The sequence below is a fragment of the Chiloscyllium plagiosum genome, chromosome 12 (genome assembly GCF_004010195.1).
Source record: "Chiloscyllium plagiosum isolate BGI_BamShark_2017 chromosome 12, ASM401019v2, whole genome shotgun sequence".
NCBI lineage: Eukaryota > Metazoa > Chordata > Chondrichthyes > Orectolobiformes > Hemiscylliidae > Chiloscyllium > Chiloscyllium plagiosum.
Genome location: NC_057721.1, coordinates 70,467,440 through 70,479,727, shown reverse-complemented (window position 1 = coordinate 70,479,727; position 12,288 = coordinate 70,467,440). Strand labels below are relative to the sequence as shown.

At 44.8% G+C, this 12,288-nt stretch overlaps 1 protein-coding gene across 1 annotated transcript in view; it reads left to right on the top strand.

The window, feature by feature from the left end:
- The first annotated feature begins 3,440 nt into the window (after nucleotides 1-3,440).
- The window catches only part of ripk4 (receptor-interacting serine-threonine kinase 4), a 54,725-nt gene continuing 45,877 nt past the window's right edge, over nucleotides 3,441-12,288 (top strand). The window contains exon 1 of the mRNA XM_043701376.1: nucleotides 3,441-3,798. Within this exon, the coding sequence (XP_043557311.1) occupies nucleotides 3,617-3,798 (182 nt within the window). The 5' untranslated portion in view covers nucleotides 3,441-3,616. The remainder of the gene's footprint in view (nucleotides 3,799-12,288) is intronic.

The following is a 12,288-nucleotide window of genomic DNA, read 5'->3' as shown; positions in this document are numbered from 1 at the left end:
CAGTCAGGTTTGTGGATTTTGGGCAGGAGGTAGAAACGGGCGGTGCGGGGTTGTGGGACTATGAGGTTGGAGGCAGTGGGTAGGAGATCTCCTGAGGTGATGAGGTTATGGATGGTCTGGGAGATGATGATTCGGTGGTGGGAGGTGGGGTCATGGTCAAGGGGGCAGTAGGAGGAGGTGTCCGCGAGCTGGCGTTTAGCCTCAGCGGTGTAAAGATCAGTGCACCAAACTACTACCGCCCCTCCCTTGTTTGCCGGTTTGATGGTGAGGTTGGGGTAGGAGCGGAGGGAGTGGAGGGCTGCACGATGTGAGGGTGAGAGGTTGGAGTGGATAAGAGGGGTGGACAGGTTGAGGTGGTTAATGTGGCAGTTGGCTATGAAGAGATCGAGGGCGGCTAAGAGGCCAGCACGGGGTGTCCAGGTGGATGGGGTGTGTTGGAGACGGGAGAAGGGGTCGTCAGAGAGTGGGCGAGAGTCTTTAATGGAGAAGTAGGCGTGGATGCGAAGGCAGCGGAAGAATTGTTCGATGTCTCGCTGCGTGTTGAACTTGTTAATCTGGGAGTGTAGGGGGAGTGTAGGGTGAGGCCTCTGCTGAGGACTGATCTTTCATCCTCAGAGAGGGGGAGGTCTGGAGGGATGGTGAAAATACGGCAGGGCTGGGAGCTAAGACCTGGTGTGGGGCTGGAGCTGGGAGTGGGGGCGGGGTTAGGCGTGGGGGCAGAGTTAGGCGTGGGGTCACTTCTTCAAAAAACTCAATGACCTCAAAAAATCATGACCTAAATGTACATCATCCTTCCTTCAGTGCAGCTGGGTCAAAAGCCTGGGAGTCTCTTCCTAACAGAACTGAGGTTGTAGGTAATTCCCCTCCTCACCATGGATTGGTACACTCAAGAAAGCAATTCACTACCAATTAGGGATGGGGAGTAAATGCTGGAATAGTTAGCAAGGCCCACATCCCATTAATGAATAAAATAAGGTGCTTGGTGAAATAACTCCACAGAGGCTGGTATCCCATCACCAAGTCACCCTTTATTTTCATGTGGAGAGTCTTTGACACTGATCCAGCTTCAAAGTTTGGGAGAAGATTTGTAGCTCGGGTGCTCATTGTTGTGGTTCTGTTCCAGAACTGACAACTGGAAGCGGCAGATACAAATCACTATAAATGCCGGAGGAAAGATCACAGAAGCGCTTCACAGGAGGCTCCCAAGCACTGAGAATGTCACCTAGACAGGGGACGAAACGTCTGCAACACAAACTCCCAGCTTGGCGAACAGAACCACAACACTAATCCAGCTTCCTCAGAGCCAGCTCTCAGAGTGAATAGAACCTCAGACAGTCCTGTTTATATTTTTTTTATTTTTTTCTTAACCCCCACACTACCGCCTCCTAAGTGCGGTAGTGCTTATTTTATCCCCAGCACCCATGGTGTGTGTGTGCAGGTGTGAGACACAGTGAAAGACACAAAGTGCACGAATCTTTATTCAAATTCCACCACCAGGAAGATAGGAAAACACCCAGGTGGCCAGTGACAAGCACTGCCCTTCACATCAAAGGGCAGTGCTGGACAGTCCTGTTGATTTTTTGTTTTCCTTTTTTTTTCCCCCTTCCTTTTTTAGCCCCCACACTACCACCTAAGTGCGGTAGTGCTTATTTTATCCCCAGCACCCATGGTGTGTGGGTGTGCAGGTGTGAGACACAGTGGAAGACACAAAGTGCACGAATCTTTATTCAAATTCCACCACCAGGAAGATAGGAAAACACCCAGGTGGCCAGTGACAAGCACTGCCCTTCACATCAAAGGGCAGTGCTGGACAGTCCTGTTGATTTTTTTTTTTCCTTTTTTTTTCCCCCTTCCTTTTTTAGCCCCCACACTACCACCTAAGTGCGGTAGTGCTTATTTTATCCCCAGCACCCATGGTGTGTGTGTGTGCAGGTGTGAGACACGGTGGAAGACACAAAGTGCACAAATCTTTATTCAAATTCCACCACCAGGAAGATAGGAAAACACCCGAGTGGCCAGTGACAAACACTGCGTAGGGATTAAATCAAAATAGAGTTGGAGGGGGAAATGATGTACTCCACTCCCTGCGGCGCCCACCTCTCCCTGAACAACTCCAGGGTGTTGGTCGACGCCGCGTGCTCCTTCTCCAAGGACACCCGGGCTCTAACGTAACCGCGGAAGAGGGGAAGGCAGTTGGCCCTAACGACCCCCTCCACGGCCCGCTGCCTGGACCTGTTGATGGCCAGTTTGGCCAGGCCCAGGAGCAGACCCACGAGGAGGTCGACAGTCCTGTTGATATTTGTCAGCCAGGGCTCCCTGATTGGACCGGATCAACAGCCCCAGTTAGGGAACTCATATACTATAAGGTCCACCTGGCCAACCTTGTTACACTCACTACATCTGGCATTGGGATGAGATTGTATTTAAAAATCCTCTAAATTAAAGAATTCCAGAACGAGCCATTCAGCCTAATCAGTCTAGAGCTTTATCTCCTGCAGTAACCCAATTTTCTATAATTGTTTCATCAATAACACCATCCTGTTATTGGCTTTATTCCTCATGTACTTATCTATCTTCCTTTTAAAATGCCCTAACTCCTATACCTGGCACCCAGTGTCTGGGTCAAGATGTGTCTTCTGAATTCCACTTGGATTTATTCTTGACTATATTATACTAAGAGGCCCTATCAGAGGGGCTGCTGATTACAGGGATTGTCTGGGCAGGATTGCCCCGGGTCGTTTTGCTGCACAGAACCATTACCTCCTTCCCTGCTGTTTTAGATTAGATTGGATTCCATACAGTGTGGAAACAGGCCCTTCAGCCCAACAAGTCCACACTGGCCCGCCGAAGAGTAACCCACCCATGACCCATTCCCTTACTAATGCACCTAACACTACGGGCAATTTAGCATGGCCAATTCACCTGACCTGCACATCTGTGGACTGTGGGAGGAAACCGGAGCACCCGGAGGAAACCCACGCAGACACGGGGAGAATGTGCAAACTCCACACAGACAATCACCCGAGGCTGGATTCGAATTCGGGTCCCTGGTGCTACGAGACAGCAGTGCTAACCACTGAGCCACTGTGCTGCCCCAAATTGGCACTTTAACCTTGAGTTTCAGGATAAGGAATTTATACGCGAGCTCTTCTCTCGTCCTTTTGCTGCGTCTGATGTATGGGATTGTTGGGGAGGAGGGTGCAGTGAATTGTTTGGGGTGGTGGGATGTACATAGTCCCATGAGCTCCAGTGACTTGGTTACTGCTTGGGTTTTCAGTTCTCCTTTATATTCAGGGATTATAATCTGCAGGTAGAAGCATGGCTGTGATTTCAGTTGAAGCACTGATAAGTGAGCTTTTGCTGAGCTGAGTGAGTTGCTGGGAGCTTGGAGGGGGATGGGTTAATGCTCAGAGAGGCCGACAAATTCTGACAGGGTGGATTACCTCACTGCTGCAACAGGAAGTGATGTTAGCACTGAGTTAATGAACACACCTTGAACACCTGACCATTAGCAGCTATTACTGATGATAAGAACGAAGGGAGATACATACAGCCGACAAGTTAGAAGGGAGTAGCAAAAAGAGTTTATTTTGAGGTGGGAAGAAAATTTTAAACAATGGAGGAACAGGAGAAGTCCTCCTGGAGAATGGGACTGCTAAAGACTTTTGATTCAGATGAGTTTATGAGCTGGGAAAAGATTGGATCTGGTGGATTTGGACAGGTTTATAAGATTCGTCATGTTAACTGGAAAACATGGCTGGCCATCAAGTGTCCTCCAAGTCTCCATGTGGATGAGAAGTAAGTTACTGATCTGAGTCTTGTCTTGAAATTCTGTACGTTTCTGTTGGTGTGTGCGCTGTTTGAGCTCAGCTTTGGTAATATGCTCTTTGAAATGGAAATAGTATTGGACTGTTTGTGTAGCAACTAGTGAGAATGTTGCCGGTATACTATGAGGAGTGTTAACTTTCAGTTTAACCCTTCTCTTGTCTGTTTTGTTTTTGCTGGTCCTATTTCTTCTGCTCTGGGTGTGATGTGTTGGATTTACGCTGTAAGGAATTGTATACTCACAAGAATTAATCACAATCAGAGGCTTATACAGTACAAAAGAGGCCCTTCAGCCCATTAATTCTACACTAGTCTCACTTACTTGACTAAGCCCATAGACTTAAATGTTATACTGAATGGACTCAAACTCTTAACATTCAGCTGCACCTGTGTTTTTGTTTTGTTGCTGTTTACCTATTATTTACTTATCTATGCTATTTAACTCTGAACTGCCTGTATTGCTCGCAAGACAAAGCTTTTCAATGTGCCTCGGTACAAGTGACAATAAATTTAAATCAATTCAATGTTATGACAGTTTTAAGTGCTCATTCAAGTATTCTTTGAAAGTTGAGATTACCAACCTCAACTACCTTCCCAGGCACTGTATTCCAGACCCTCACCACTTTCTGGGTGAAGGAACATTTTCCTCCAAAACCCTCTAAACCTCCTGAATTTTTAAGAAGTGTGCCCCCCTGCTCTCAACCCTTCGATTAAAACAAACAGCTGATCTCTCTTCATGCTGTCTGTGCCCCACATAATTCTGTACACCTGTATCATATCCCTTCTCTATGTTCCCTGCTCCAAAGAAAACAACCCAAACTTATCCACCCTCCATTCATAGCTACACCCTGGTGAATCTCCAATGCAGTCACATCCTTCCCACAGTGAGGTAACCAGAACTGCACACAGTAGCCCAGCTGTTGGCCTAACCAAAGTTCGGTATAGATCCAACGTAACCTCTATGCTCTTATGGTCTATTGCTTGATTCATAAAGGCAAACATCCTGTATTCCTTCTTAAACAGTCTGTTAACTTGTCCTGTCATCTTCTGTTGATAAGCACCCCAGGATCCTTCCTTCTGTTCGTCTAAGCTTCCTAGTGTCCTGTTATTCATTGAGTACTGTCTTATCTTGTTACTCCTTCCAAAATGCATCACCTCACACTTACCAAGGTTAAATTCCATCTTCCAGTGATCTACCCATCTGAACAATCCCATTTATATCTTTCTATAATCTAAGATGATTGATCTGACATCTGCAAGTGTATCCTGCGCCTCCCTCCCCAGTTAATCAGCTCTCTTCTTTGCAAAATGTTGATTTTTCTTTTCAGGGTTTGGTTTTGAGGCCCAGTTGGCAACCATTAAGTGTGAGGTAAGATTGTCAATCAGAACTGTAGAGATGGACAAGCCTCATCCTGTCCTGACCCAAGGCAATACACGTACTCATGACTGGAGTCACGGAATATGACATGCTGACTGTGTTCATCCCTGGGATTTTGATGGATACAGTGTTATTAGCCATGTGTTCAAATATGCCCTAAATATTACATTTCCTTTCTAAAGCTCACTTTATTGTCCCCCCCAGGACTCTCTCTTAAACATTAGATAAAAACAAAGTTTTTTGATTTCTGGAGACCTGAAATAAAAACCAGACACGCTGACAACTCAACAGATCTGGCAGCATTTGTGGAGAGAGAAATCCAGTTAACATTTTGAGTCTGATATGACTACTTCAGAATGCAGTTCATACCCGGCTCGAACGTTAACTCTATTTCTCTCTCCTCAGATTTTGCCAGGCCTGCTGAGTTTTTCGAGCTTTTTCTGCTTTTAACTCCCTCACATCTAACTTGGCCAAACATTTGGTCAGCTGTCTGAATATCTCCTGGGTGTCGACTTTTGTCTGAATGTGTAAAGTGATTTAGGATGTAATTCAGGTGCTACATAAATGCAGGCTTTTACATGTATTGTGTTCAGCCTTTAACTCAGTTTGACTTGGGTGGGGTTGGTGGTAGAGAGAGAGTTATTTGAGAACTGACCTTTGTTTTTAGTCTTCCATTTTATCTCTTTCTCTGTCAGTTTGTTTTTCTTATATTTAAAAAAAACACAATGCAGATGCTGGAAACCAAAATAGTGAGGCAGGAGAGGGGTTACACCTGAAACGTTGATTTCTCCACCTCCTGATGCTGCCTGGCTTGCTGTGTTCTTCTGGCCTCCTGCCTGCCGAGTTTGTTTTTCTGGCCATTATTGTGTATTGTTCTTCTGTTTTTGTATATTCTATGGGTTTGAGCATTACAGCACAAGAGTCATATTACAGGCAAACATTGAACAAGTTATCCCAGACACAAGTGTTTGCTTCAAACAGACTTCTTGATTTTTTTTCAGTTAATTTTTAACTTGCTGTTATCTACAAATTAATCTGTTACTAGATTAATCTGGCATGGACACGAATCACATCTAATGTCATGGGAATGCTGGCAGAAAGGTAGCAGTGAAATGGAGAACCCTTCACTGCCCCAAACTCCATTAACCATCTACCTACTCTGGATTGGTGTGAATGGTAGGCAATCAACAACAATTAGAATCTGTAAAGCATGGACAAACTACATCCAGAGGTGATTAACAGAAGCATTGTTAAACAAAGTTTGGCAGTTTGAGCCACACAAGGAAATTTTAGAATTAGCTTCATTGTCACATGAACTCACATGAATACAGTGAAAAGTTTACAAGATGCCTCTTATGGTGCTAACTTAGGTACAAAGGTACAGAATCCTAACGATAAATCCTTAGGGGAAAACAAATTTAGGAAAAAAAAAGGTCCAGCATTAATCTTAAAAAAAAAAGAGAAATAAGAGATCAGGCATGGTAGCTCAGTGGTTAGCACTGCTGCCTTATAACGCCAGGGACTTAGGTTCGATTCCCGCCTTGGCCAACTGTCTGTGTGGAGTTTGTATATTCTCTCCATGTCTGCATGGGTTTTCTCTGGGTGCTCTGGTTTCCCACCCACAATCCAAAGATGTCCATCTTTGTCCATAATGTTCAGGGAAAATGTAGGGGATTGCGTCCGGAAGGTCGGTGTGGACTTGTTGGGCCAAAGGGCCTGCTTCCATACTGTAGGTAATCTAATCTCAGAATAATAGGCCTTCCAACCCGGGCTGGGCTGCATCTCAAGGTCAGGAGTCTGAATCCACACTGAGAACAAAATGATGCCACAGGTCAAGGTGTTTGATTGTGTGGACCATCTTTTTTTTTAAAAATGGTAAAAGTTTGAGAGATTTGCATTAAAATGCACTTTCAATACTTGTCAGCGATGAACCAATTTCAGTTTGAGTTGAGAGCTTGGCGCTGGAAAAGCACAGCAGGCCAGGCAGCATCCTGACGAAGGGCTTATGCCTGAAACATCGATTCTCCTGCTCCTTGGATGCTGCCTGGCCTGCTGTGCTTTTCCAGCATCATGCTGTCGACTCTGATCTCCGGCATCGGCAGTCCTCACTTTCTCCTAGATGAAACTTGTTTGGTAAATGTTTAGGAGTCAGCTTCCTGATCAGACATTTTTGCAGTTAGCAGGCCATTCAGGAGGTCTGTTTACTGCCAGTCCTGTCCAAAGCCTGTTCCAGGAGAAAGTGAGGTCTGCAGATGCTGGAGATCAAAGTTGAAACTTTATTGCTGGAACTCCCTTATGATTGTGATAAAATTAACATGCTCTCCTCCTCCTTCTTGAACTGTCTGCAGTCTTCTGCTCCACTGACCACGACATCCTCTTTGTCAGGCCTCCGTGGCTCAATAGCCATGAAGGAATGCACTCACTTGGTTCCATCATTTCCTATCCAGTCAAAGTCACAGAAACATCTGTACTCCTGTTCCCATAATATCCCTTGAGTCCCTGAAGGATATATCTTCAGCGCTTTCCTATTTCTTGTCTATTTGCTGCCCCTTAGCATCAGCTGAAAATAGCGTCAAGTTCCATGTTTGTGTTGATGTGATCTCATTGCCACCTCCCTTGACCCCCCCTCTGGGAGGTGCCATGTTTATTTGTTTGTATGACATCCAGCATTGGCTGAGTGGAAATATCCTCCAAGAGGAGCAGTTTTAATATTTACTCTTCAGTTCAGTGTTCAAAACCAACTTGGGTGGAGTTAGGGAGTGGTAATGTTATGGGCCAGGTTGCACAGAACAAGGCAAACATTCTCTGCTCCCTTCTCCCAGTCCAACCTTTCTCCCTCTGGACTTGGTGCTCCAACCCTGACCTTGTTATCAAGCCAGCCAATGAGGGTGGTCAGGTTGTCATCTTGTGTGCTGACTTCTATCCAGCAGCTTTCAGACACATATTCCTATCTCTGTGGATCCCATGTCAAGGTAAAGTTGCCAAGGTCCTCTCGGACAATAGGGCTGCTGTGTCATTAATGAGAGACAGAGAGAGAATCAACTAGTGGCAGTTTAACCTGAAGGTCACCACACCTACAGTGACGGGCAAAGTTGAAGAGTCCTTCATGGTATCCTCAGCTGCTGCAGGAATTAAACCCTTGCTGTTGGTATAACTGTGTTATAAACCAGCTGTCCAGACAACTGAGCTAACTGACCCTGGATCATGGCTCCACCACTGAAAATTAATCTGCAGTTTCCAGCACTGTCACTGACTTCATCTCTCCTGGAGATCTCCTCTTCACTGCTTCCCACCTCATAGGCCATGTGTGGTTGAGGGTCTACTTCTACCTCCTTCCTGAACTCTATAAACAGTACTGCCCTGGCAGATATATTGTTTCAGCATGTTCCTACTCCACTGAGCTTATGTCTTCCTATCTCCCCCCCCCCCCCCTCCACCTTGACCAGTCTCTCCCCATTTACATTCTTGATTCTTCTGATGCTTTACGTCAGTTCCACCAGCATCTTCCTCCTCACCTGCAACCCCCCTACATGTTCATCCCACATCAGGATGGTCTGAAAGCTTCCCGAGTCCACCTTGAAAGAACTCCTGAGCCATTCGCATTCCACCAGCACCCTCCTTCCGACAACAAAAATGGAAATTGCTGGATAAGCTCAACAGGTCTGGCAGCATCTGTGGAGAGAAATTAGAGTTAACATTTCAGGATGAGTGACCCTTCCTCAGAACCACCCTCCTTTACATGGCTGAGCTAATTCTTTCTTTAAACTAATTCTTCTCTCAACTTATTTCACTTTCTGCCATGTCAAAGGTGTAGTTATGGGTTCCTGCCTGAGGCCCAGTTATGGCTGTCTTATTGTGGAGTATACAGTAAAAGAACTGCAAATGCTAGAAATCAGAAACAAAAACTGAAATTGCTGGAAAATATCAAAAGGTCTGACAGCATCTGTGGAGATGAAACAGAGTTATTGAGTCAGTCATACAGCAGATCCTTCAGTACAACTAGTCCACGCTGACCAAGTTTCCTAAACTAATCACACTCTGCTCCCTGAGAATCTGAATTTGGCCCATATCCCTCTAAACCTTTCCTATTCATATACCTACCCAAATATCTTTTAAATGTTGTAATTGTACCTGCATCTATCACTTCCTCTGGCAATTCATTCCACATACAAACCACCCTCTGTGTGAAAATGTTGCTCCTCAGGTCCCTTTGAAATCTTTCTCTTCTCATCTTAAAAATATGCCCCTTTGTTTTGATCTCCCCCACTCACTTAACTTATCTGTGCCCCGAATGATTTTATAAACCTCTGTAAGGTCACCTTTAGCATCCTTCAGAATGTCCTGAAGAGGGGTCACCAGACCCAAAACATTAACACTGCTTTCCCTCCGCTGATACTGTGACCTGTTGAGATTTTCCAGCAATTTGTTTCTTTTTAAGGGATTTAGGGGTCTTAGTTCAGAATTTTCTTAAGATTAACAAACAGGTTTAGTTGGCGGTTAGGAAGGTAAATGCAATGTTGGCATTCATTTCAAGAGGACTGGAATATGAGAATAGAGATGTACTACTGAGGCTGTATAAGGCTCTGGTCAGACTGCATATGGAGTACTGTGAGTAGTGTTGGACCAGTGTCCAGAGGTTTACAGGAGTATGGCTTGCAAGAATGATCCTAAGGATGAAGAGTTTGTCATATGAGGAGTCTGGATCTGTACTTGATGGGGGTGATCTGATTAAAACTTAATGAATACTGAGAGGCCTGGATAAAGGGAACGTGGAGAAGATGTTTCCACTTGTAGGAGACACTAGGACCTGAAGGCACAGCCTCCGAGTGAAGAGATGACCCTTTTTAGAACTGAGATGAGGAGGACTTTCTTCAGCCAGAAGGTGGTTAATCTGTGGAACTCATTGCCACAGTAGGCTGTGGAAGCCAAGTCATTGAGTGCATTTAAGACTGAGATAGATAGGTTCTTAATTAGACAGGGGATCAAGGGTTACAAGGAGAAGACAGGAGAATGGTGTTGTGAATCATCATATCAACTGTGATCGAATGGTGGAACAGACATGATGGGTTGAATGGCCTAATTCTGCTCCGATGTTGTGTGGTAATTCTGTCTCCAAAACATCGATTATATCTTCAGTGCTGCTTCCTGCTTTCATCCAGAATTGGAAAAATTAATGCTTTGCATTCCATTTCCATTCTTTTCTCACCTTCACCTGGTCCATCTTTGACTCTTCCTTTCTCTTTCATTCCTTGACTTCACCCTTCCCATTTGGGATAAACCATTCACCAATATCTATTTAAAAACCCACTGACTCCCACAGTTAACTTGACTGCACCCCTCACACTCTGCTCCCTGAGAATCTGAATGTGTCCAACTCCATCACATCTGCTCAGATAATGCCACCTTCCACTGAGATGTCTCTGATATGTTCTTTTTTTTCTTAACCAAAGACCTTATTTTTCAACCACTAGTGTCTATATCCAAAGGGTTATACTCTGCTGTTTCCAACGGGATACCATTGCCAAACATGTTTTCTTTGTCTCTGATCTCCAGCATCTGTGGTCCTCACTTTCTCCCAGTTGATTATCATCCCACTGTGAAGCTTTTTCCAAGGATGCCTTGAAGAGGTTCTCCTCCTCCTCCCTCTACAAGGATCTTGGTCAGTCTCTCTCTCACTGCACCCCCCCAGGTCCCCTCCTCTGCTCTGAAGCTCTTACCTGTCCATCTTCCTTCCCACCTATCAGCTCCACCGTCCTCTCTGACCTATCACCTTTTTCTCCCCACCTTCATCTACTTATCGCATCCTCAGCTACCTTCCCCTTGCACCCTCCCCCTCAGCCCCACACTCCCTCCCATTTATCTCTCAGCCCCCTAGGGCCACCCCTTCATTCCTGATGAAGAGCTTATGCCTGAACATTGACACTCCTGCTCTTCGGATGCTACCTGACCGGCTGTGCTTTTTCAGCACCATACTCTTCGACTCCCCTCCTCTCATTGTCAACAGTCCACAGGGACTTTTCCCTTAGCATTTAGGGATGAACAATAAATGCTGGCCTAACCAATGATGCCCACAATCCATGAATGAGATTATAAAACACTAATGTGGTTGGAGAAAGTGAGGACAGCAGATGCTGGAGATCAGAGCTGAAAAATGTGTTGCTGGAAAAGCGCACCAGGTCAGGCAGCATCCAAGGAGCAGGAGAATCGACGTTTCAGGCATAAGCCCTTTTTTTTTAGATTAGATTAGATTACAGTGTGGAAACAGGCCCTTCGGCCCAACAAGTCCACAATTAGTTCACAGGAACTAATGAAGTTGGTCCTTTTTACTGTTCTGTTTATCCTTAAACTTTTAAAGTAGTTGAATAAAGGCAAAATACGGTGTGTGGTTGAAATAGACAATAGAAATCTGAAACAAACACAGAATACTAGAGAAATTCAACAGGTTTGGCAGTATCTGTAAAGACAGAAACAGAGTTTATGTTTCAGGTTTGATGTGATTCAAAATATTGCGTGTTTGGTGACAGTATCAATCTATGAAGTCGCGTTGGACTCAATATTGACAGTTTGATCTGTGATGACAGAGATGAATACATTCGATCTAACAACAACTGGCCAATGACTATGCCTTTTCAACCTTAAAGGTTATTATGAACGAGGTGTATCTTTTCCCAACCATCTGATCTATCACTGACTGTTGATGAAATGCAAAAAGATGTGCAGCCTGCCCTTAATTTTGTTTGACTGGATGGGTCGTCCTATGAGTGCAGCATTTTCAGAGGGTCTAGCTGGTTATGAGAACAGTTAAATTTGCAGTCACTTCATTCAGCTAATGACTACTTTAATGTAGACTCTCCTGAGCAGTACTCATAAGCACAGCAAAGAGCTGGGCTATTTTAAGATCAGTGGGTTAATGTACAACTTGGGCTATTTCTTTCACTGAAATAGGAGAAGAAAGACAAACGTTTTTTTAAAATTGAGAGTTAAATTGAAAGGATTGCTGAATTTAAAACTCCTTACAGATCTGACGTGAAATGTCAGGATTAATTACAATGTAGGACTGTACATTATTTCAATGACTAAATAGA